The 26326-nt window shown below is 41.1% G+C and overlaps 1 protein-coding gene across 1 annotated transcript in view; it reads right to left on the bottom strand.

Annotated features, from left to right (window-relative positions):
• Positions 1 to 2255: 2255 nt before the first annotated feature.
• AIFM1 (apoptosis inducing factor mitochondria associated 1) overlaps positions 2256 to 26326 on the bottom strand; it is a 24915-nt gene continuing 844 nt past the window's right edge. Inside the window, exons 2-16 of the mRNA XM_044682543.1 lie at positions 19644 to 19786; positions 13685 to 13784; positions 12791 to 12909; positions 12569 to 12699; positions 12164 to 12254; positions 10716 to 10800; positions 9969 to 10045; positions 9214 to 9322; positions 8097 to 8204; positions 6980 to 7068; positions 6120 to 6260; positions 5497 to 5639; positions 4665 to 4789; positions 3142 to 3338; positions 2256 to 2507 (exon numbers count right to left, since the gene is read on the bottom strand). Of these exons, the coding sequence (XP_044538478.1) occupies positions 2436 to 2507; positions 3142 to 3338; positions 4665 to 4789; positions 5497 to 5639; positions 6120 to 6260; positions 6980 to 7068; positions 8097 to 8204; positions 9214 to 9322; positions 9969 to 10045; positions 10716 to 10800; positions 12164 to 12254; positions 12569 to 12699; positions 12791 to 12909; positions 13685 to 13784; positions 19644 to 19786 (1730 nt within the window). The 3' untranslated portion in view covers positions 2256 to 2435. The remainder of the gene's footprint in view (positions 2508 to 3141; positions 3339 to 4664; positions 4790 to 5496; positions 5640 to 6119; positions 6261 to 6979; positions 7069 to 8096; positions 8205 to 9213; positions 9323 to 9968; positions 10046 to 10715; positions 10801 to 12163; positions 12255 to 12568; positions 12700 to 12790; positions 12910 to 13684; positions 13785 to 19643; positions 19787 to 26326) is intronic.

Here is a 26326-nt window from a genome sequence, read left to right on the forward strand (position 1 = left end):
ACACAAAAAGAAGTTGGGAACCATGTTGGGAAGGACTATGGATTGGAAAAGGGAAAGGACAGATTTGGGGCAGAAAGATCAGCCAAGAGACCATCAGAAATAGTCTGGCTGAGAGGGAGAGAGCCATGGCTGGGAAGGGACTGAATGAGGTAAAAGATAGAGGCTCTGGCAGCCAAGTGACTTGTGGGGATGGAGAGAGGACTCCAAGATGATTTCAAGGTTAGGAACCTGGGCAGGCTGGGGCGCTCAATGGACTCCGCTTGGAGGTTTAGGGGAGGAGATTCAATGAATGGAATTGAAATGAGGGCTGGGTAGATTTTGTTTTGCATGATAATAACACGTATAACCCAGATCAAATTGCTTACTATCCCTGGGAGGGGGGAGGGAGGGAGACAATGTGGATATTGTCATTTCCCAAACCGTATTGGGAAAATTATTATTCCATGTATTTAGGAAAAAAATTTTTAAATAGCATCTACACCCACACACATATACATATATTTATACACACACATATATTGTTGACTTGGAAAAACACAGAAGCACTAAAGTAGTCATAAAAACCACATCTTTAATCAGGATAGGAGACAAGTTCTTACTATTTGGCCGTCACACAGAGTCAAGCGCTAAATACCACACAGAGCCAAAGCTCTGGGACTCTGGGAACAGTGTCTCTGAGAGAACGCACTGCCAAAGAGGCTTCTCGGAAGAGTAACAGAACATGGGGGTCTTCTATACCTTTAGGGGACCAAAAGGCAGGGAAGTAGGATTGATTAGCTCTGCATTGGATACTAGGAAAGGAGGAGCCCAGGGCTTGACCCACTGGAAGAGGCTGGTACTTTTACACTAACTACAAAAAAGATGTTTCTGGCCCCTGGGGAGGGGTCTCTGATTAATGGGGATAAACTTCTAAGACTTGAAATGGGTACCTCAAACTTGATTGCCTCCTAATTTTACATTGTGGCTGTGATTTCCTTTTCCAGAAGGACATTCCTAGCTCTTCAATGCATATGTATTTCCATAAAGACTAACCTCTGAGGTTTAAAAAAAAAAAAAAAAGAAAGCCCCGCTCTCTAGCCAAGCCGGCACAGATATATTTTGTAAGAATGCCTCCAGGGGAACTTCGGAGAGGAAGAAGTCATTAAAAGTCGGGGTGGAGTGACTGGGAAAGTCCACCAGAGAGTTCTCATTTCTGGGGGCAGTCTCTGACCCTACAGAAATGTAGACGCCTCAGGGCAGACTCTGAGATAAGAGGCTTTTGGGGCGCAGGCGCAGACACCTCAGGGCAGATTCTGATAGGAGGCCTTGGGGCGCAGGCGCAGACCAGGCATAGTTCCAGGCTGCGGCTGCGCAAAAGGAACCTGGAGCCCAGCGGGGAGCTGGGAGAGCAGAGTGAAGAGCCGGATCCGAGTTTCAATTTGGGGTGGAGAGAGCGGTGAGCTGACATTCGCAGGGGCCTGCCTGCGTGCATGCCTGCCAGCTAGACTGCCTGAGGGGCCACAGGGTTATTAGAGTTAAAAAGGGTGGGTGGTGGCAGCTGGGCTGCAGGTCCAGCGCAGAGCATTTCCGTCCCTCATAGACCAAGGTGTGAGCAGAGGAGCAGTGACCACACCTGGCCGGGATCATGAAAGATAGTGTGAACCAAGAGGTCAAAGGGCGCCAGATAGCGCTAAGAAAACAGCAGCAGGAAAGCCCTGACACCCACAGCCCGGGGAGAAGGGGCCAAGCTTAGCAAAGTTAGCAGCTAAGAAATGGGCTAAAAAAAGCCAAAGCAAGTAGAATGAAAGAGCAGATATCACATGAGAAGTGGAAGGTGGTGATGAGCTTAGGTAGAAGTTAAAGACAGCCAAGTGCCACCCATACAAATTTGCATCAGGTGCTGTGCTGGAATTCTCTTGTACCCCAGAGGACTAATGATGTGCCCTACCGGATTCACAGGGATCTGACTGGAGAGGACACAAAGAGGCAAATATTTTTTGGACAGGGCCAATGTGAAAATTTATTTTGACTTGTTCCTGTGTTCTTGGCTGGGGGTGATGGGGTGATGGTTGGGGTGGGAAGGTGAGAAGGCAGATTAAAACAAATGAAAAAAATAAAATACCTAATAAAAGAAGGGCAGGCACAGTTTAGGTCAGGATCGATAAATCCCCTACAAGCACCTCCTACTCTGAAAGCTTTCATTTACATGGCCACCCAAATATACTGCTTTCCCCATTCCTTGGCCCTTTCTTTTCTTAAAAGAGAACATGGCTAAATTGAGAAGAAATAAACTTTATTTAACACTGGATGACTGAAACAATTCACAGTGAACTTGGGGTACATAAGAACAAATATGACTTGGGAGGTGTGTGAGTCAGATGTAAATTAGCACTCCTCTCGCCTGCCTGCTGCTGCTTGTTACTCCCAGGTTCCACTTGCTCACATTTTTGGAGACTTCAGTCTTCATGGATGTTGAAGAGCTTGGCTACTTCATTGAGATCTTCATGCTCTTCTCCATCCTTAATGATCTGAGGGAGAAAGGAACATTAAGTTACTGGTCAGCTCCATGTGAGCTTAGTCCAAGCCCACAAGGGCCCAGTCATCTTCCTCCTCCTCCTGCCAATAACAAATGGTGCAGAACTGGCCAAAATGGATTTATAATAATGCAGAGATGTCAACTGGTCATCTCCTACCCTACCAGACCAGGTATGCGAGGATATTCTCTACGTACAGACCACATGGGCTTTGCCTCTACCAAAGTACACCCCTAATGCTTCAGGGTGGCTTAGAGGGAAACCCAAGTTCATGAAACCAAGCACAAACTCAGAGAAAGCTGAAAAGTTGAGTACAGGCTTGCAGAGACCACTTTCTGAAGACCAAGCTAGCAATAGCTAGTTAAACAGGGAGATTCATAGCCAGAAGACTGGCTACCAGAGGATGGATTTCACTGGGTATACAAATTCATGAAACTATTTACTGAGGTCTGTCAAGGGGGTGTGAATCTATGTCGGTAGAAGAAGTACCCATTACTACTGAAATCTCAGATCTTTTGGAATTGTGTGGGTTGTGAGAATTTTCAGGAAGCCTGTGACATTATGAGAACATTTCCTAGCCCATCCTTCCTCCCCTGTCCCTCCTCTACCAACTCAAATTGGCACCCACCTTCCTTGCTATTGGCATCCGGTTAAAGATATTCCACAGTAGGATCCCCACCACGACTTTGTCCCTGAGATAGAAGATAACGCCTTTGCCGAAGTCCTCCCCCTTTATGAGGCTCTGTGGGGTCTTAGCATCGCTGGGTGGGATGTCAATGTCGGAGGCCTCCAACTCTGTCTCACTCTCTGAACGGATACCAGTCCCTGTAACAAAAGCACCAAGAGATGATCTGGGAATATGTTAGAAGCCAAGCTGCCCTGGGGAGCTTCACAGACGGGCTGATATCTTGTTTAGAGTCCTTCTTTGTCACCAAAGCCAGAGAAAACTCTGCCCTGCTATCTCTGCTGTGCCTCAAAAGCTGCTCAACTCTCTCTCACTTGCTATTTCATTTTAAAATTCTGCTGGTAACACCTCCTACTTTCTCAAAGTTCAACAGATATTTTATTATGTGTATTGTAAGGGACTAAGTTAGGTAGGAACAGTAGAGGAAATGCCACTGTAGTCTGAAAAGCATTCTGGGAATGCTTGGGCCAGGGCAGGGCAGAATGGGAATGGGGTAGATGGCTTCCATCCCCCAGGGAGTTCCCTAAGCTCCTGCCCAGTGGGCAGAGAAATGAACAGGGATCCAAAAATCCCAGTCCCCCTTTCTGGTGCTGCCAATATAAAATACTTATCTTCCAGTCCCATGGGAGGGGAGAGGTCAGAATCAAGGATCATGTATATAAATGTACTTGAAGTTCCACAGGAAAAGGACCAAGCAAACTGTCTTTTCCTCCTCAGGAAAAAACAACAACAACAACAAAACCCTGCCATTCTTGGAATATATAGAGTTGGGCTTGATGTGGTGACTGGACCATGATGGCTGTACGCTCCAGTTAGAACTCAATAGCAGGGAGTAGGGCCAAAGGTATAGGAGATAAGAAAGACCCCCAGGAAAGAGGCATGCCTTCCATCGAAAGAAAAACTGACATCAGGTTCTGACAAATGGGAGGGATTAAGAGGCCATCCAGGAAGTAGCCAAACTATTTTTTTTTTTCTGAGCCCAGAGCCCCCTGGTGGCCAACAGACATCAAGCTGAAGTTTCCGTGTCTGGCTGCTGGGTGCTGAATATAGACTGGAACCCCACGGTCTAAATTAGAGGCCTGTTTTGGTTTTTTTTTTTAACTCCTCAGATCTTTCCTTTTACCTAGAAACTGGGGATTCCCAACAGGGGAGATGAAGTGGCAAAAGCCCAGGCAGAGGCTAGAGACCCATTTCTATTTATATTTCTGGGCTCCATTCTGATGCTCTGGTGGTTCCACTATTTGATCCACTTTGTGGAGCTCAGACCCACCAATGACTAGGAGAGCCATGACCTGGTCTCCTTTAAGGTTTAGCTCTAAAGAAAGAGATGATTCCCTTGGTAGCACCTTACTGGAAATATGTAAATCCCTTTCAGAGAAAGGCATAGGGAAATAATTCCAGTGTCGCCCAGATCACATCATATTGCTTCCTGACACTGTTCAAGGGCAAACGGTTGACCTCCTTACCTGATTGTTCAGTTGCAGATTTGGGGGTGTCTTTTGCAGTAGCTTTGGCAAAAACTCCAACTGTGGGCAAACTACCATCCACAAGACCAATGGCTTCATAACCAACATCAGGGCCCAGATCACTCCTATGGAGAAAGGGAGAGAAGGCCGAGATATTACAAAGAAAATAAAATGCAGTCTAGATGCTCTGGGATACTGACCTTTTATCTGCAGGTCAAGTGGCTTTCCAAATGTCACATTAGGTCATACTAATGATATCTAATGCTAGCATCAAGAGGCAGTTTGTGGAAAAGTCTAGCTCAGTGATTCCCAAAGTGGGCACCACTGCCCCCTGGTGGGTGCTGCAGCAATCCAGGGGTGGTGGGGGTGGCCACAGGTGCATTTATCTTTCCTATTAATTGCTATTAAAATTTAAAAAAAAATTGATTTCCAGGGGGCTAAGTAATATATAGCAATTTCTACACCGATGAGAGCCCACAATTATCATCCTATCTCAATTCCATCCAACATGTCAGATTATGCTCAATGTTGGTTTCATTGCTTTAAAGATTACAATAAGAACGAGCTGTTGCTTATTCTTATTGTTGCTTTCAGGAATTTTAGACTAGTAAAGCTGATTATACTCTGCACTGTGACAAAGAGGGTGGTAATGCCATCATCCATACTCTCTTCCTAGTTAATTATGACTGATTATTGACTGAGTTGTTCCTTCGTACAATGCTAACTGGTCCACACCAGGATCCAGTCTAGAACCTCGTGGCTGATTCTGTGTTCTAACCAATTGACCAATTGTCAAGTGGCCCAGAGAGGTCCCCAAACACATAAACGTTACCAGAACATTGACTGATGCCAGTATGGTTTGGCAGCCCCGGTCATATTTTCTCCAGCTAGTCTTCCACTCACGACAGCATGGTCGTGATGCTCTACCCGTCGACGCCCCAACTTGATATCATAGAAACATGCAGCGTCTCCTGCCTGAGAAATGAACACATTGTGGGCAAAGGGAAGAAAAAGGAGAGTGGACCTAGGGGATTCTGGGAAGCTCCTTGAAACTCATTTATCTCATTTATCCTTCTCACCTGCCAAAAGAACTATCCTCAGAATCACAGGTTTAGGGGCTGGAAGAGATCAAGAAGTCCAACCTTTTCATCTTACAGATAAAGAAACTGAGATCTTGAGAGGTCAAGTTACCTAGGGAGTTAAGCCATAGTTCTGAACCTAGGTCTTCTGACTCCCAAACCCAATAATCCTTTTGTAAGGAGACAGCATTGAACTATTTGAAGTATTTACCTTAAGCTCACTTGAGTATTTATTTCTACACTTGGGCCCCAAACACTTTAACCTCATTTGCTTAAAGCCATTGCTTAGAATCAAATCATAACTGAGCGGACTTGCACCAGCAGGTCACAGGCTGGTGTCACCAAACCCTCCCTGGTCTTGGTATGACATACTTACCACCCAGATGTTAGAGCGGGCCTGGAGCTCCGCATTTACTCGGAAGCCCCCAAAATCAGAATCTACTTCTAGACCACCAGTCTTGGCCAATTCAACATTGGGCTCCAAGCCCACAGCTGCAACAATGTGATCGGTTTCTACCTATAAGGCGAAAGAGAGTTCATGGAGCTCATGAATTTTCATGCAGGGCAGATGCATATCCTTTAAAACAAATGGCTAGTTTATCAACTGAGATTAAAAGCTTAAAAAAAAAAAAACACCAACTAACTCTTTACTTGTGAGCATACCCAGAAAGAGAAATATGCTACCCAATACGGGCCCAGAGAGATGGAATATAGACAGAAGGGAGCTAATGGAAAGTGGTTCCTAGATGTTTGCTCAAGCTCACTTGATGTGTGTGTATGTGTTTTTACAGGGAAGGCACACTTCCAGAGAAAACTATGGAAGGTTGATCATGGCTGCCAAGAAACCATTCCACTAGTGTTAAATGAAGGGGAAAAGAAAAAGCAAGGACAAGAGCATGTCTCTCTCTCCCGTCTCTCCTCTCTCTTTGGTATGGGAGGTGGAACCTACATTAAATTCTCTCTCCCTGGAGGTAATCATGGTTTCTCAAAGACTCTGTTAGAGAATGTGAGCTTTGTAAATAAGGCTGTCACTCGAGGGGCAACCAAAGCTTTAGAGAGGTTCCATTCCCAAGAGGGCTGGCCACAAGGGGACATGTTTTTTGGCTAGACTAACAGTAAAGTGTGGTGGAGGCTATAATCCACACCAGCAAAGTGTGTGAATTATTCCACACAGAATGCTGAAGTATGTGAGTGGAAGACACCTTTATTGCAGCCCTGATGACATCTCTTTCTTACCTTCCTGCCATCTTTCAGTTTGATGAGCAACTTGCCACTTTTGACACCAACTGCCTGCACAACGGCATTAGGCATTACTTTAACCCCCTCTGTGAAGGCAAGAAACAGCCTTGAAGTTATGACAATGACCAAGGGAAGTACAAAGGCAGGTGAGATTGCTGAGAAAATGTATGTCTGTGGGCCTTTAGCAAAAAGGTGACCATGGGAAGACTCAGCCCAAATGGGAAGACTCAGCCCAAATGGGAAGACTCAGCCCAAACCCATGGCTCATTGTTAGCCCATGGGAGAATTTGGCATCCCCATTTCAGGTTCAGAGTCTAGAACACTGGGCAAACACACATGGATCAGGCCCAACCCAAAGGCCTGGAAACAATTCAAAGAGGACCTCGGAGAAATCTATCCCAACTCCTGCATTTTCTACAGGATAAGAGGTGCAGAGATATAGAGGTGGAAGGGACCCGAAAGGTCCTCACACTGGACAGGTAATGACACAGAGGCCCACAGAGGCCAAGTGCATTGCTTAATCTCCCAAGAGCTAGACTGGGAAGGCAGTCCTCTCTTTATAGCAGCACACTGCCTATCCAAATGGGTCACACAAGGCCCAGCGAAAGGAAGTGACTTGCCCAAGGTAACACTGATAGTAGGTAGCAGAGCCAGGACGCACTTGACCCCAGGCCCGGTATTCTAAATCCAGGCCTTTTCCCATGATAGTAGACTTTTAGCTACTTGTTTCCCCTCTTGAAATGGAGAAATACTTTGAAGCTGAAACTTTTAAAAAACAAAAACCCTTACCTTCTGTCTTCTGTCTTGGTATCACTTCTAAGTCAGAAGAGCAGCAAAGGCTAGGCAATGGGAGTTACGTGACTTGCTCATGGCCATAGAGCTAGAAAGTATCTGAGGTTGCATTTGAACTCAGGGCCTTCCAACTCCAGGCCTGAAGCTCTATCCACTGTGCTACCTGGCTGCCCCAAAACATTTCTTTCTTTGAAAAAATTGATGAATTCACAGTTAAAACTGTTGTCACTTCCCAACATCTTCTTCTGACCCCATACTCTAACCTCAGAGAACCTTCCCTTACAACAGTGAATAGTCAGCTAGCTGGAAAGTGCTTCGATACCTTTCCTGACTTTTTCTGTGGTCCAGTTGCTGAGGTACTCAGGGAGAATCTTCCCCATATTTCCTTTCTCTGGGAAGAGCTGAATCACTTCAGTGCCCAAAGTTCGGGCTGGGAAGCAAAAACAAAACAAAGACAAGAATGAATCAATTTAGGAGGGTAGAGTCAATTCTGAGGGGAGGGGTATGTGTGTGTGTGCGTGCACACAGTCACTTAATTAAACAGGGAGATTTCTGTCTACTCTGTAGCCAGACTTTGCAGGGTTGACGAGTGCCAGGTGCCAAAGCTCCCTCACAAGTCAAACATCAAGGTTGCTGGAATGCAGCTGTCACTGGGGCCAACACTTTATCCTGAACTTGGATTATATACTTGAATATACGAGCTAAGACTGCCTTTGAGAACCTGGGCAAAGGTCCCCAGTATGAATGCTGTGAGGCTTCTGAACAGTCCAACATTCTGATTTTACAGAGTGGCCACGTTAAGAGAAAAAGACAGGGGGCACATCCTATTTTTCTGTCACTAGCAATACGGTACACCTAGTAGGTGCTCGATAAATACTGGATGATTGAAAAAAAGGAACCACTCCGATTTGAGCTTAGGGACTTGAAAAAATCTGCAAACCTATTTATCTGTCAGAAGCAGTGTGGTATGTTTTGCACACATAAGCTTTTGAGCAAGAGACCCAAGACATTTTTTGGTCTTCTACATTTCCTTTCCAACTCTTTTAACAACCAACTTTCCTTAATAATTTACTTCTAGAGAGACTCAGTCCAAGGACTGGTGGTATGGAAAAAAAGATGATTAATATTCCATATGCCAAAGTTGGAGATTCCATATTGCTTGCCATCTAAAGAGAAAGAGAGTATTCTTGCTGAGTTTTACCAGTCTGCTAGGGATCACAGACAGGGATTAGTCTGATGCTCAGCATCACCAGGAGGTAAATTCCCAAGCCAAACATAACTCTTTTTTCCCCCTTGTGGTACTAGCAAAGTTATCTCTGTGAGTCTTGCCAGGAGGGCCAGGAGAAGGGAAGGGAGGATATGGAAGAAGCTTCTGCAAAAGACACATCTACCTTCTGGCTAGTAAAAAGAAATGGAACTTAGCATACATAGATACTTACCTTTTCTGGCGAGGGCACAGGCCAGTTCACTACCTAAGAAGCCCCCACCAATAACTGTAATCGAACTGACCTCCCTTGAAATCTTCTCCAAGGATCTATAATCTCCAATCTGTAAAATTACATCAGCTTAGTCCAGTCATTTTCCAAAGGGGACACATAAAATTATCAGGAAATAGCTTTCCTACCAAATCTTTACAGAAAACTTTAATAATTATAAATATGCTTACATTAAAAAAAAAAAAAAAGCTAAACCCAACTTTCTAAGTTCCTAATGTCAACTTTTTTCTCGGCTTCCATCTATAACACCCTTCTATCAAGAATTCCAAAGATCTTAAAAATATGTTGAATAGCCACTATGGTGGCTTTAGTGTTGTTGGCAAAGCACGCTGGGAATGGCTTAGCCTTTTGGCTGTATCTCTGGGCATGAAGTTTGCGTAACACTTGCAACAAGAAATACAAAGAGGCTAGGGGCAATTTTGGTGACTCGAGCCATAAGGAAAAGGCACATGGGCAGGAACAATGGAAACCAGTGAGGGCATTTTTCTCTGAGAAGCTGAGCTGAAGCCATTTTAGTGGGGACATATAAGGCATGGAGAAGGCCAGTGGCTTGCCCCTAGTCAGACAGCAAGGCTGCAGAAGAGCCGGAAACTGAAGAACAACTGGAATCTCCCCATTCCTAGATCACAAGGAGACCATAAGATTATCCTACCTTTTCTAAAATAAGCAAGAGAGAAAATATGAAAGCAGATGGTTACCTTTCTGAAAAGTGTTGTTCTACTCTTTACCTCTGGCCCAGCCCTATCAATAGCAGAAAGATTTCTTGGAGTGCCTCCTGGAAAAAAGGAAGAAAAATTCTTTTTAAAGAACTGAATAAAACAGTGAGGCCTAAACAACCATCCATCCCCACCACGGTTTGTTGAGAACTGAGGTGTGTGCGCGCCCTCTGCTGGCAGCACAGGTACACGAACAGGACACAAGAGTCCTATACCAGGCTGATCTTTCAGCAGACTCATGACTTTCTTTCCCTTGGCCTACAGAATGCAGAATTCCTCCTCACAGGGCCCCACCTGCCCCCCAAATGAAAAAGAAACAAAAAACACCGTCCTTTCTGTTTTTAGGCTCCCTAGCAGTTTTCCCTATGGGGTTGTTAGATACTAAAGCCATAATAATTTCAGCAATTATCTCATCTCTTATTTTCCTCTCTGATCTGAATCTAGGATAAAGCCACATGGCAGCCATATAACTTTCCGACTATGCCAAGAGACCTTTTGCATTATGGCCACTCTTCTAGGGAGTAGCCAGGGTAATTCAGCTCTCCTGCTACTGTTAGACAGCAGTAGTCTCTGGGTAAGCTTGCTCTGTTTAAAGCTAGGTAAGGTTTGCTCAGGGCAGAGACAAAGGATTTGGATCTCGCCTTTCCTGAATGTGACCGACTAATGAAATGATGCCTTCTACACAGAAGGTGGACTTGAAGAAAGGAAGCTACATCACAGACCACTAACCTGTTGCAATCAAGCACTTTTCAAAAGTTATCTGAGAGCCGTCATTAAGTTTCACCATGTTGTCCCTCACATCCAGCTGTACCACCTGGTATACACAATACAGAGAAAGAAATATAGGTGGAAGAGCTTTTCACCTAAAACAAATACTTCAGAGATAACCTCCCAACTAATCGTTGGCACCCAGCTCCTGGCCCTCGTCCACCACTCCAGGGCATCCCAGACCTGTTCCAGCCAACTCTAGGCCTGAGATTCCTTTGAGATTTGTGGGAAAGTGTGCATAGAGATTTAGAGGAAGGAGAAATACTCAAACTGTGAGAATCCAGGAGTGGGAAAACTAAGCAAAATGAGAAGTCAGGCCCAAGACATCTCTCTTTCAAAAAATAAACTGAGATGCTCTAAGGGAATGGATTAGATGAGAAAAAGTTACCACTCCTGGGTTCTCACTCACTCTGCCTCAATTCCCCTGGAGCTTGGCAGACTTTGGAACTGGTCTAGTCCCTGCTCAGCTCTTTCTTCATGCCCCAAACCCCACCTTCCTCTCTCTCCTCCAATTCCTAGGGGTATGTGTTCCATCTTCTCTGACTGACGGAAGAAAAATGGATTTTCCCCTTACTAGAGAGCAAGCTCCTTGAGGGCAGTGACTGGCATATCTAAATTTTATATCTTCCCTAGTATAGTAATCTGCACACAGTAGGCGCATGATAAATGTTTGCTGGAGTTCAGCTGAAACAAAGTTGGAGTTTTTCCAAAGGAACCATGAATGTAGAACAAAAATCTTACCAAATTCAGAAGCGTAGAAAAAGAATCATTTCAGGAGTACGGGATATTGATCCAAAGATAACTAAAGCAGTCATATGATGTCTGGCATTACTTATGGGAAACCCAGAACCCAGACCTTGTCCCTTGCTTTAACTGAATCAGAAACTAGATAAAAAAGCTCCCTTGTGTCCTGCAAGAGCCCCCACTCCCTCTCCACCCTTTCCCCTTCTTTGCTCATCCTCTGTTTCATAAGGTTTGGAACAGAACTACTGGGGCCCTTTAAGCAGACAGGACAGCTGACTTACTATAATGGGCTACTGTTTCTTACGTGTAGGGTAGCTACATACCCTCACATCGCTGGAGTGGGCACACATACATATGAAAAGATGCAGGGGCCGTTTTCCCACAGATATAACTCTCTGAAGTCAGAAGAGATGTTTTATGAACTCATCAACAGTCCAGTCCCCAAGGTCTTGTGGGGTGGGCAAAAAGGGAGAGAGACAACCTTGTGGAGGGATGTAGAGGGACGGTTTTTGCTCCAGGTTAGATATTGGCTCATTTCCAAAAGCCTATACAGACTAAGCACTGGACCCTGGCAACCCGGAGTCCTTTTAGCTAACATGATCATGCTGGTGGGACAAAGATAAAAGGCAGGAGAGGAAGCCCAATGGGGGCAGCTGTGCACCGACCTTCTTGCCAGTTAGGACAGCCACGCCACCATTTTCAATGTGAGGCAGGTCCTGAGCAGATACATAAAAAGAAGGTGGCTGAAAATAGATGCTAGAGAGGGAGAAAAGAGAGGGAACAAAGAGTTAAAAAGCCCTTGCTATCTTTCAGCCGTCCCCTGACTTCATCCTTCTGCAATTAAAATGACCTCCAGCAGTTGCACAGTTGTCCATTAGGCCATGAGGAGGCTTTTAGGACTGTTCAGATCCACTGCAGTATAACCTTTAGCAAGGCTCTCAAAACATTACCAAGTCATCCCTCTTTTCTACTTCTACAAGGCCAATTCAGTGTTCTCCTCCCCTTTGGGAGGCAGGGCCTAACTGCCCAGCCCCTTCCCAGTCAGGACCATTGTAGACTTCGAGTCATACCTCCTCTCTTTTCCATTCCACTGTTTGAAGCGAAGTGTATTTGTGACATTTGGATCATCTGAAAACCACAGTTCTTTGGAAAGAGGGGGGCGCATGTATGGTAGTTCAGGATCCTCGGATATAATTAAGACCTTTGGATGTACAAAAAGTTTTGTCAGTGCCAAAGTGCCCACCTCAGGTAGCATTTAAAGACATCTGTGCCAAACAGAAGAGACATCTTACCCTAGCCCCAGGGTCACGAGCACGGATGGATCTAGCAGCAGCAAACGCTGCAGTGCCTCCACCAATCAGCAGGAAAGGAGCATGAGTTGGTGCCTTGATTTGGGCCCCGGTCTCTGGAACTGTAAGCAACAGATCAGACATGGTGAATCTTCTAAAAGGCTCTAATGCTGATCAAAGTGATAAAAGCATCACTTTGCAATTATCTTACTCCTTTTGCTGTACACTTCAGTCTTATTAAACTTTGCAACATAATGATGGGGAAAGGAAAAGAGGGTTCATCTTAATTTTCTCTGGTGGGAAAATGACAAGGAGGTCAATGATTCTCCTAAAGAGAATCTGTCTTGCATTTAAACCCTTAGTTTGGAAATTCAGAAGTATACTTCAAACATGGAGATTCAGCTTTGTCCTCTCTAATGAGGAAAGATAGATAATCAATCCACAGTTCCACCCTATAGCTGCTGGGTAGAGAAAATAAAACCAGGCTTTTAATTTGGCTAAAGGACATGGACAAAGATCTGAGAGTTGAGGAAAGCAATGGAGATCATCTGCTTAAGGACCAAAAAGGAGAGAAGGGTCCAAATTTCCTTACTTAAAAATGGCCATCATACACAGCTTTCTCTCCATGGACCTTCACCAGCCTTACCTTTAGAGGTAATCTGAAGAAAACTAGGTTCAACCACAGGCTTCATTGATTTTATGTTTGAACCTAAATTTTCTCTAAGCACTACAATTGCATTGCTCTTTAAATCTGAAACATACCACTATTTCTAGAGGTTTATCATCTCACAATTTCCACCAGATGGCCATAAATATGACAATCGAATGGCTTAGATAATTCATTTTACTCATCTGCGCTTCCACTTGTGTTTTAAGTCCAAAGAACAGAGTACTCACCACTTAAGCTATCCCTTTTCTCTTTTTCTTCTGGGGTCAGTCCTAATCCTGAAATTCTCTCATCATATCTCTTTTGGTCCTCTTTCACTGTCATATAGGCCTGCAGACCAAAACATAGCCAGAACATTGTTCTACCATGTGGCGAACTTGCACTAGTCATATGATACCATTACATTTCAATTAAATGATAAGCTTTTGTCCACATTAAGCCAATTCCTTTTGGTTAAAAAGAGGCAAAATGCATTTTCTTGTAAGCAAGTTTGAGAAATAAAGCACCCGGTCTATTTCTATAGCAGTCTACCATCTCCACAATGCTTTTCTTCCTTAACAACTCTAGGCAGGACAAATATTAGGAAAGAGGAAATGAACTCTCCAAGCAGATAAATATAAAGCACTTATAATAATATAAAGGGGTCTTGCATTAAGCTAGATACTGGGATGAAAAATCATATCAGATGTTCTAACAGTTGGGGACCTACCTGAGTTAGATCTTCTCTTGGCAGAGTTAGCAGCTATCAGGGCAATTAGATAGAAAACAAATGTCTTGAAGCATGACTGACTGCATAAAACACCTTTCTCCTACAAAGAATAACTCACTTTTGTCCTAAATGGGCTATTTGTTTCCCTAAAAGGACCAGCCAAACAAAGTCTAAATAAGAGATGCCATGCACAAAAATTTGTAAAGTGAGGGACAAATAGGTATATTATTGCAAGCACATGCACTAAACTCTGAGGATTAAAAAGCAGGCTATTGTTCTTGCCATCAGTTGTGTCTACAATCCTTCTGCTCTTCTCTGTCCCCTGACAACAATTCATATTAATTAGAGTTATTCAGAATATCAATAGATTCCAGGAAATTATCAAGATTGCTACATATAAATCTGATGCCAAGATTATTTCAGAATATGAAAAAGTAAATGTCAACAATTAGCTCCAGTAAGTTAAAATTCCTTAGACATTAATTTTCAAAAGAAATCAGCACAGTGCCTGCACATAGTAGGTGCTCAATAAATGCTTGTTGATTTTCTATAATGTCTAGATTTACACATTAATGTCTAGACATAACACATTGTGAAAAAAGTCAAAGAAGTAATTTTCTAAGTTAAAATTGATTTCTTCTCAGTGTGAGGCTTTTACCTAACAAATCCTAGTCTTGAGTGACACAAGGTCTGACTGAGGGGGAATGCTTGAACATAGTCCCAATCCAGCTCAAACCTCCTTCTGGATTCACAGATCAATGGAACCCAAGCCTGAGAAAAATCTTTAAGTTTAGTAGTGAAAAAATTGTAACGAGCCTTTTCTTTTTTGTATGGAAGCTTTAAAGGAGGTTTACACCTATGTTAACCTAGCAAGGGCCTATTTCCAAGGGTTTAAAAAGATCCTATCAACAAATACATTTATATAGGATTTACAAAGTACTTTCCTAATCTGTATATATTTGAAATCAAGGACAGAAACGAGTCAGGTTGGGAAAACTACTGCAGTTATAGGAAAAAGACTAGAAGCACACATTAGAATCTATTCAACTTGAGAAGACCTCTGAGAAGAAATGTTCACATATAGAACAATTACTGTCAACAATGGCTCGCCAATGACAAATAGACCAAATTCAGAATTTAAGGCCGAAAGTTTTAGTATCAATTGCCCGGTAAATCTTGGCTCTGGCAGTCACTAGTTAAGGGCCTAGGGCAGTAAAGACTGAGGTTAAATGCTTTGCCTAAGGACTCACAGTCTTGGGCAAAGTACTCTAGTGTTGAGAGCCCACATCCTTGCCAATCTTAGCTTCAAATCTGCAGTCTAGAAGTGTTAGGTTTAAATCACAGGCTTCAAACAAAAACTTCGGAAAAGTCCCTCCTAGTCCTCAAAATGGTTTCTTCCTTTGGAACATGAAGTTTAAAGTACAGAATGGGAACTATTTGGGGGAAAATGATGAGGAAACACTGAAGAGTTTGTGGCCAAACCTCAACAAATTTAAACTGGTTATAAGGGAAGAGTATTCTTGAGACCAAAAAGTTTCCTCTCTGGGATGTGCACTGTATTTCTGGTCAAGTCAAATTAAAAGTTAAAAATTACTTTAAAAATTTACACATGAATGCATAAAATCACATTCAGGTAAAAGTGGGAAGTAAAAACTCATTACTAAGATGACTAAGGTCACATCTGATTAATACCACTGATGACCCCAGAGAACAATTAAGCATTTACCCAGGAACTTATAAAAAAGCCTGCAATGCGTGGATTTTTCCAGGAAGGGATAAGGCAACAGTGGCTTCCTGCCCCTGGATACAACGTTTAATGACCTGGCAGCCCAAAGAAAGAATCTGTCTGTCCGGCCTGGTGGAGGTTGTCCAACTCCCGGTTAGGGCAAGGCCTTTTTAGAGCAGCAAAGGTGGTCCAGGGTCTAAAAGTAAATCATAGCATTTACAAAGAAACATATATGAAATCCAAACATTAGAAATGTGGCTTCTTTTTTTGTTGTTGAAAGAATGAGATGAAAGGGGAAAAAAGTGAATGAGAAATATGAAAATGCAAAAACTGCTGATTCAAAGGTCTCCTCTGAAAAATGGAGGTGAGGCATTTAGGAAAATAATTTTACATTGTTAGTTTGCATTTGGTATAGTTTAGGCCAGACGCGTCAAACTCCAGGGCAGGAACCAGAATAAAATGTAATTTGGGAAATATGTAAAAAATGAATAAAAATAAAACAGAACAGAGATAATGTTAATATGTGGTTTTCTAAGTCAATATACAACCCTAGTGTAGATCGTTTCAACTAACAGCTCTGATTGGTGCTTCTAAAAGGAAACTGTTGTTTTAAAAAAAAAAAAAGAGGGAAATGCATTTCCAAGGGCTTTTTAGATCTGCTCAGAAGTGCCCAGTAAAGTACATTTGCACAATAAAAGGTGATTTACTTTCATACAATTTTTTTTCATATTTCCATATTATTCATTTTGTAAAGTGAATAATCTTATAAAGTCAAAACCCTAAATCATATACCCAAGTAAATAAGTGATAAACCATATATGCTTTCATCTGCATTCTTACTCCAGCTGTTCTTTCTCTGGAGCTGGATATTCTTTTTTATAAGTCCTCAGAATTGTTCTGGATCACTGTATTACTGTTAGTAGCAAAGTCTATCATATTTGATCGTTCTACAATATTGCAGTTAATGTGTCTAATGTTCCTCTAGTTCTACTTATTTCACTCTGCATCAGTTCAAGTATGTCTTTCCAGCTCTTTCTGAAATCATCCTGTTCATCATTCCTCATAGCACAGTAGTATTCCATCACCATCTCATGCCACAATTTGTTCAGCCATTTCCCAAATGAGGGAACATCCCTTTAGTTTCCAATTCTTTGCCACCACAAAAAGAGTAGCCATAAATATTTTTGTACAAGCAGGTCTCTTTTGTTTTTTGGTGTACAAACCTAGTAGTGGTACTACTGGATCAAAGGTATACATGGTTTTATAGCCCTTTAGGCATAGTTCCAAAATGTCCTCCAGAATAGTTGGATCAGTTCACAACTCCAATGGGTGATTTACCTTAAGGAGAAATGTTATGACCTTAGAACAGTGACAAGAGCTACTCTTTTCTTAATATCAACTGCCCCTTCAATATAGGGCCTGATTCATTTCTGTGTGTCTCCAGTGCTTCTTATAGCTTGGAGATTGTTATATCTTCCCCCCCCCCCCAAAAAAAAAACAATTCCATCATTTATTTTCATTTAAAAAAAATTTTTGAGTTCCAAATTTTCTCCTTCCCTTCTGATCCTTTACCACCCATTGAGAAGGCAAGAAACATGATGTCAATCATTGTAAAAAAATCTGTACTCAAGAGTTCACCAGTTCTTTCTTTGGAGGTGGTTAGCATTTTTCATCACGGATCCTTCAGAGTTATATTGAATCACTCTATTAATAGATCAGAGTAGCCAGGTCTCTCATAGTTGTTTATCTTTACAATATTTCATGGTTAAGTGACTTGTCCAGGCTTATACAGATCAGTCTTTCTGACTCCAGACCTATCCATTGCTACCTACCTGTCAGGAAGATCAGAGTGCCTGGAAGTTTTCAGATGAAAAAAATCAAAGCTATCTAGAATCATATGAAAAAATGCTCTAAATAATACTGATTAGAGAAATGTAAATTAAAGCAATTCTGAAATATCACTTCACACCTGTCAGATTGGCTAATGTGATAGAAAAGGAAAATGACAAATGTTGCTGGGGATATGGGAAAATTAGGACACTAATGCACTGTTGATGAAGTTGTAAACTGGTCTAACCATTCTGGAGGGCAATTTGGAACTATGCCCAAAGGACTATAAAACTATGTGTACACTTTGACCCAGCAATATTTGTACCCCCCCCCAAAAAAGGACCTACAGGGAGAAAAATAGTCACAGTAGCTCTTTTTGTGGTGGCAAAAAACTGTAAATTGAAGGGATAGCCACCCATCAATTGAGGAATGGCTGAATAAGTGAGGGGAATACTATTGTGCTATAAGAAATGACGAACAGGACAATTTCAGAAAAACCTGGAGACATATAAACTGATACAGAGTGAAGTGAGCAGAACCAGGAGAACACTATATACAGTAATAGCAATATTGCATGATCAACTGTGAATGACTTAGCTATTATCAGCAATATAATGATCTAAGACAATTCAGAAGGACTTATGATGAAAAATGTTATCCACCTCCAGAGAAAGAATGGAGGGAGTTAGAATGCAGATTAAAGAATACTTTTTTTTACTTTTTTCTTTCATGTGATTAATATGGAAATATATTTTGCATAACTGCACATGTATAACCTTTATCAAATTGCTTGACTACTTCTTAACGAGTGGGGAGGGAAAAAAACGGAGATAATTTGGAACTCAAAATTGTAAAAAACAAAACTGTTTTTGCATGTAATTGGAAAAAAAATTAAAATGACGACAACACCCTGCCATGGGTGCTTAGTAGCTGTATGTCCATAGGCAATCCATGGAACTGCTCTGGGACTCAGTTTCCTCATCTATAAAATCTAGATCTGATGGCCTCTAACGTCCCCCTCTAGCTAGATAATAGATCTAGGATCCTCCTATCTTCCTTATGATGATTTTGCTCACAAATGAAAAGTTATCAAACTTACTCCTGTATTTTAAGGTTAGGGTATGAATATGGGGCTACTCCAAATGGCTTTCATGAACAGCTTAGATTTTACCTAATGATCTGTGCAGAAGAATTCTTCATTGACTTAACTAGCAATGGAAAGCACAGAATCTTAATGACTTTCATCTATTTACTCTTAGCAGAGAAAACAAAAGGCTTCCTTCAAGAATGGGCACAACTAAGTAGTAGCTAGGGGTGGTGTGCTTATCCTGGCATGAGACCAGAAACCAATCTGCTTAGTCACCATAATTGATGCCAAATTATCTCTCTCAATCTGATGAGAGTGCAATTGAGCAGCAGCTATATATATATTATGACAATTCTCCAATTCTACTTTTATAATTCAATGCCTCAAACTTTCAATCTAAAAAAATTTGACATTGAGGTTGGGCTGCTTTTTAAATTTACAGTGAGGACATGGGAATTTTTCCTTTATAAAGAGCTATTGTTTTTAGGATCTGTACATCTCAAGCAGTGACCTGGAGGGAAGATCTGGTCAAGGAGACTAAGCTGAGAAGCCGCTGGTATTCCTGATCTTACGCCTGGGCCAATATGGCAAATCTAGTAAAGAGAGCCAATGCTACGAATATATGAAGAAAAGGTAATTGGAACGAAGGGGTAGGGTCTGACAACATGAGGTTAGTCCTCACAGGCTATTAGACAGCAAGTGTATTAAGGGAGGCTTTGGGAAAGCCTCCCAAAAGCAGCAAAGGGAATTGTATAAGGTGAGAAGCCAAATAAAACCAAGAAAACAGCTATTAATGGAAGTTGGCAGCTTCTTTTCATAAGCTGCTTTTCTACTTACATATGCACCAGCTCCCATGCTTGATAAGCCCACAATAAGGACTAACATTGATTTATTGATTTTGTTCCCAGGAGCACCAGAGCTGGCCATTTGTCTTGTCATCTGGAATTCTACAGGAATATGCCATCGCTGCAACAAGTTGCCTGAGAGATACAACAGTGCATTAGACAAAACAATATATAAAATTATGACTATACGGGTAACAATTATAAGTCAATGTATCATATCAATTGAGTTGCTGATCACTGAGACCTCCAAAATAAGCCAAATCATATTCAAATAGCATTAAAAAAAAGCCCTCTACTTTCTATCTTAGTAATAACAATTCTAAGACAGAAAGGCTAGGGCTAGCCAAATGAGGTTAAGAGACTTGCCCAGGCCAGATCAGAACCCAGGTCCTCCTGATTCCAGGCCTGGTGCTCTATCCACCGTGCCACCTAGCTGCTGCCCTTACAACTAGCATTTGACTCTCCACATCTCCATTTCTACTATCACTTAATGTTAGTTTTGTGGGGTGATTCAATACCTAAACAGTTGTTCTGAATGTCGCTAATTAATTTCTAAATAAGGCTGAACTTAAGTCAGAAAAGATAAGAGCAAATATTTCAACACTTCACCAACCTTCCTTCACATCTTTTCCAAGTAAAACTAAGCATAGATGGATAGATTACTGACCCAGTCCATAATGCTCACTATAGGACCTTTACCAAAGACAACAAGACATTTATCTAGAAATCTAAAGAGTAGGAGGTGCAAATGGATCAATTTGTAAATAGGGTGCAAGAAGCCCATGTGATGCAATCTAAAATGGCAGAGCTCAGCCTACTGTGAAAGGTAAGGTGCAATTAGTTATGGGTAGATGTGTGAAGGCCTGGGTAAGAGAAGGAAAAGTTCGGAGGGAAAAATAAAAGGTTTTTACTTTCACTTGTCCAGGAGATTAAGTCTGGTATCACTCCTACTATTTATGGTATTGGAGTATAATTCTCATATCCTCAACATGGCATAAGGGAAAGAGCTCTGGAATAGAACAAAAGGAACTGGGTTCTAGACCTTTTGTTAGTCACAGAGTTATCTTGAACAAGTTACTCCTCCTTTTGGGGGGGGCTCAGTTTCCTTCTCTGAAAACTGTGGAGGTTGGACAAGATAATCTCTAAGGTTCTTCTCTTCTAGCTCCGATTTCATTCTGTAAGAAGTTATCATGCAACTCTTGAATACAAGAGCAAGGAGAATGTCCATCTCTGGGTACACTGCTGTTTTCATAAAAGAAAGAATCTGGGGCTTGCTGGCTTCTTCCTCTTGACTCTGGTGGTTTGGTTCCTGCCCTGACTATGCCTTAAAAACTGGGACTGGGATGGATGCTAGCAGTAGCATCTCTATATTTCAGAAACAAGGAGTTTATTTTGCTTTCATACTAAGTTCAATACAGAAAATAGGCCTAAAGGGTTTTAGAGTTCAGAGAAAAATTAGAACCTGGCTCCTCTCAACTCCGCTTGTCTTCTTTTTCTCCCCCTGAAGCATAGGAGAGAAATTTTGCTTTGTTTGGAAGAGTACAAAATTAAAAAAAAATGTAAAAGGCTAGAGAACATGTTTCACTTCAGGGAAACCTCCATTTTCTAGAAATCCATGAACAAGAAAAAAAATGAAACAAAGATGGAAACTGAATGCGAGATCTCAGAAAATGAAATCGAACAGATAAAAGTTTTGTATGCCAATTTATGTTGGGTGAATTTTGCACTCACTCCCATTCCTTTTGAGGTCCTTTTCTATAAATGAGCATTTTCCATAAATAGGCAAAAATGAAAAGCTATTTGATTTCTTAAAGCCCAAGTGTCTGTAGCCATAACCACAAAATTTGTAGCAAAATTCACAACAGTTAGATAGAGAGCAGACCTGATTCAAATCCTGATTCAGAATCCCAGGCAAGTTAATTAACTCCACTGGCCTCAGTTTTCCAAACTGGAAAATAGGGATAATAATAGCACCTACCTCATAGGGTAGTTGTGAGGATCAAGTGAGATAATATACATAAAACACCACATAAATATCAGCTATATTAAATCCAAATAGTAAATTTTTAACTTTTACCAGAAGAAAATTATACTTTAACATTTATTATTTCCACATCACAACCACTGGCCATGTTTTAAGATCCCTCCCCCTCTTTTTTTGGTCAGGGGTAAAATAATTAAACTTCTGACCTCATGGCTTTCAAACGTTCATTCACTTTATATTTCTACTGGAGCAGGCTTCTTTAAAAATTCACTCAGAGACATACCCAACTTCCTAATTTAGAAAATCAAACCACACACCTTAATGACTTGTATCGCTCATTAAATAGTCTCACTGAAGGTAGGCTGAGGAACGATTTTTGCACCCCACCCCACCCCCACCCCCCCACCCCGCTCATACCCAGGGTCCAGATTATGGAGAAAAGTAAAGTTCCTATGCCAGTCATTTTTTCTGAGTCCATTTACAGAGACTAGGAAAATCCTGGATTTAAGCAGGTTAAAATTCATTTTCTGACAATTCCTAACAATAATTTCTTTCCAGTTGCCTCACCACAACTTTTATTTATTATACTATCGCAGACTAGTACTAACATAATACCTAAGCCAGCAACTCAAGATATTTACCAAGACTTTTGCTAATTCTTGTGGGGTTCATTCTCTCCAGAACTTTCCTGTACTGATAGGAGACATCTAGAATCCAGTGAGACATCCAGGAATGAATGGAATCTACACGAATGAATTTTGAGACCTGTTAGTATTAGCATGCCCAAATGTACTGGGTTTGTGGAATGGAGAAAACACCGCTTGGACATGAACAGAATGACCATTTCGATAGGCTGGTGTATTACATGCCTCCTCTATTAAGTGGTTTTTGTTTGTTTTAAACCTTTACTTTGTCTTAGTTATCAACTCTTAAGAAAATAAGGGCAAGACCTAGGAAAACAAGGTTAAGAGACTTGCCCAAGGTCACTCGGCTGTACATGAGGCATTCTTCCTCTATGAGATGTTAACAACAATTTATCCAACAACAGTTTTTTTTTAACAGTGTTAAAATTTATATTTAATTTCATACCAGTTAATGTCGCCAAAAGCTGGGACATATTTGGAGCTGATAGTTTACATATGATCTTAAAACATTTTGTTTGACTGCTTATTTATTATTGATGCATAGCAAAAATTTGGGTACAATCAAGCTCAGAAATGCTTTTAAGTCAATTCGAGGTCACTCTAGCTTCATGCCACAAAGAAAGTCACCTTAGCATAAAGTATTTAAACCAATGGAGTTTCAACTGAGAAGTTAACTATAAGATTGCTAAATTAACCTTTTCATTTCACTGGAATTGCATAAGAATTCAAGAGAAAATGGATACAGTACGGTCTTAAGCAGATGAAAACATCTTAAAATAAGAATATGTTTAGGCAACAGGTCTCAAACAATCATGTTGAGGTTTTTTTCCTCCAAACAATTATGTTCTATAGACTAGCAATAAGGTATAAGAGAACGGTATCCAGTATGGCCACTACAGGAGATGATAGAAGACAGACCAATCAATGGCTATTAGGTTTGGATTTTTCTATTTTGTTTTGTTTTGGTCTGTGCCTATTATTTTATTAGCAGATCAAACCCTCTACAAGTTATAATCTTAAAAAATAGAATTGCCTGGGGGCACTGTGAGGTTAAACAACTTGTTGAAGGTCACAAAGTGAATATTTTTCAAAGGCAGGACTTGAATTTAGTTAGGCTTTATGATCCAAAGGGTATTCTACTAATTATATCAGGCTATCTCTGGAGCTTGAGCTTTTTTAATATTTAGGCAAAAATGATAACAGGAAGCCATCCTGCACTCAGAAGAAAGCTAAGACAGGTAGTAAATTAACAGATTGCTATCCAAAGCACCAAATGAGTTCTTAGAATATTTCTAGAAAATCCAATATCCCAGGACAGAAGTAGAAAGCAGCTAACTTGTTTTCTGTTTTGAGTCTGAAAGTCCACCCATACAAAATCTGGGCTAGATAAGGCAGTATGGATCCTTATGCATAAGGCATCTCATTCTCTTCTTTAAAAGTGAGGCTGATTGCAAGGATCTTTATATGTATAATATAGAAAACCACTTAAACTTTTGGACCTCAGGTCAGGGGCCACCAATCGGTTTGATCACATGGACAGCATGTTTGGCAGTGAGACAAAAGATCTCTGAATAGAAGCCAAACTGCATTATGTGATCCCCTAGATCTTCAGCACTCTCAGACTGCCACAGGTATAGGGAGATCCATATGCTTCTCACACTTCACTGAGGCTCATGATATTGGTAAATAGTAAACACTGATCTTCGGCACAAGGCTTACTTAAGCATTAAGGAATACATTTCAAATGAGCCTAATGTTGGGAAGAGGTACAGAGCACTATTAAAATGGCAGTTATGATTAAAATCATTCATAGTAACAACAGGGACTAGGTTCACCCAACATGAAAAAGCAAAGGGATGAGACAGTATGATCTTATCCTCTGCCCAAAGTTAATCAAGGGAAAGAATATTATATGGAAAAAGAAAGTCTCTCATTAAAATATACAGTAAAGGATACTACTTAAGAAGGACAGGGGTCAGGCAGTTGAAGGAGCTATTTAGCCTGAAGAAGAGATGATGGGGGAGTGGTTGGAATTTGTCTTGAAGTATTTATTTGAAGGACTGCCATGTGAAAGGAGGGGTCAGACTTATTTTACTTGGTCCTAGAAGGGAGAAACTAGAAGTAACAGGGGAGTTCACAAAGAGGCAGAATTCTGTTTGATGAAAAGGAAAGCTTCCTATCAGGCATCCCAAATTGAGATGAGCTGCTTTAGAAGGCTTTCTTTCACTACAGGCCTTAAAGGCTGGATGATCACTTATCAGGTATATTTTGGAGGGGATTCTTACTAGCTTTGGGCTGAATTATAGGCATCTAAGAAAACGTCCACCTTTGAGATTCTAGGCATCTATTAGAAAAATAAGTGATTGATCGTGTAAGTGTGATAGGGATATGAATGCGGTTTTGATGTTTAAGGATTGCTCTACTGCATGGAAATAGGTTTTGAACAATGATACATGGATAACCCAGTGGAACTGCTTGTTGGCTTGGGGAGGGGGAAATCATGAATTATGTAACCATGGAAAAATATTCTAAATAAAAAAAAAGGAAAAAAAAGACATTCTATGCATCTATATAAATCTGTGAAGGAGAAAATAGTCAAGAAAACAGAAATAGTAATATAATATAGTAGGCCACCTCTGAACAAATTACTCATTGGAGGGAAAACAATTAAAAACTAGCCAAAAATTTTTAGCCCTATCATGAAATACTTTCAAATCTAAATAAGTCAAGATAATAGCATTAGCAACAAACATGTGCTAAGAAGCCATTTTCTCAAGGAGTCTACAATTGTACAGAAGCAAACAATGATGTTAAGATGGAGGCAAAAGTTACAGAAGGGTAAAAAAGTTACAATGTACTGGAATGTGCAAAACAGTGCCTAACACCAGAAAGCACTGTGCACTGCATTGCTCGGTGGTACCATTATTTTGGGGTGCAAAGCCTCCTGAGACGATATCTTGAGACCAGGTGTTTTTTGTTTTTTTTTTTTTATCAAAAAGTTGCCTTTTAAAGTTGCTGACAACAAAGGCCTTCAGATTTTAAGGTATTTATTTAACCATTAAAATTCATTCAGGGAACACATTTGAGGCTATAGCTCCAGAAAAAATGGTGCAAAAACATTTTTTAATTACTTTTGATATTAATAAGACCTCTGAAATAGGTTCATATAGTTCATTCGGTATCTCCTAAAAACTAGTGATTACTACAACAGGTCGTGGAGGTGAAAAATCCATAAAACATTCTCAAAAATTCACGGATCCAATACGCATAATGGAGTAGTAAGGAAGGGATTTAGGGACATTTCATTACAGTCTTCTCAGTTGGAAAGGACTTTAACAGATTTAATCCAAATCCCTTATTTTCCAGAAGATGAAAATGAAGCCCGTTGGTGAAATGACTTGGCTAAGGTTACCCAACTAGTATCGGTAGCAGACCAGGACTAGAACCTGTGTCTTTAAATTCTCAGCCTAGCGCTCTTGATTCAACACCAGTTATTAACTTTTTGAGGTCAGCTTCACGAAGGACAAATACTCTACTTTCTTAGGTGTCCATATCAGAGCATAATATTGGACCGGACAGACCACATTATTTACTTTCTAAAAGAATCAGAAGATACCCTGTGCATCGGTTAAAAAATAACTCTAAATACGACCACAAAGTCACACTGACCACATTTTTCAATTCACCTTTGGCCCGCCACCCTAGCTATTTGCTATTTATCTCATGACATATTCACAGTTGTTTCAATGGTATTCGACGTAGAAATTACTTCTGAATTTTCTAAGGGCTTTCACATCTATGTTCTCAACTTTAAAACGGGTAAAGGATATACTACATTTTACAGAAGAAACTGCGGAACAGACTCTATTAAGTGGCTTATTGAAAGTCGCATCTATAATAAACGACAGAATCTCAATCTGAAATCCTTTGCTTTTTTCCACTAGACTTCCCAGCTTCCACGGTCCAATATTTCTGAAATACCTTTCTATTTATCTGGTTGAAACCTTATCCCGAGACTCAGCTAAAATGCCGCCGCCGCCCCCCACG

The sequence above is a fragment of the Gracilinanus agilis genome, chromosome X (genome assembly GCF_016433145.1).
Source record: "Gracilinanus agilis isolate LMUSP501 chromosome X, AgileGrace, whole genome shotgun sequence".
Classification (NCBI taxonomy): domain Eukaryota; kingdom Metazoa; phylum Chordata; class Mammalia; order Didelphimorphia; family Didelphidae; genus Gracilinanus; species Gracilinanus agilis.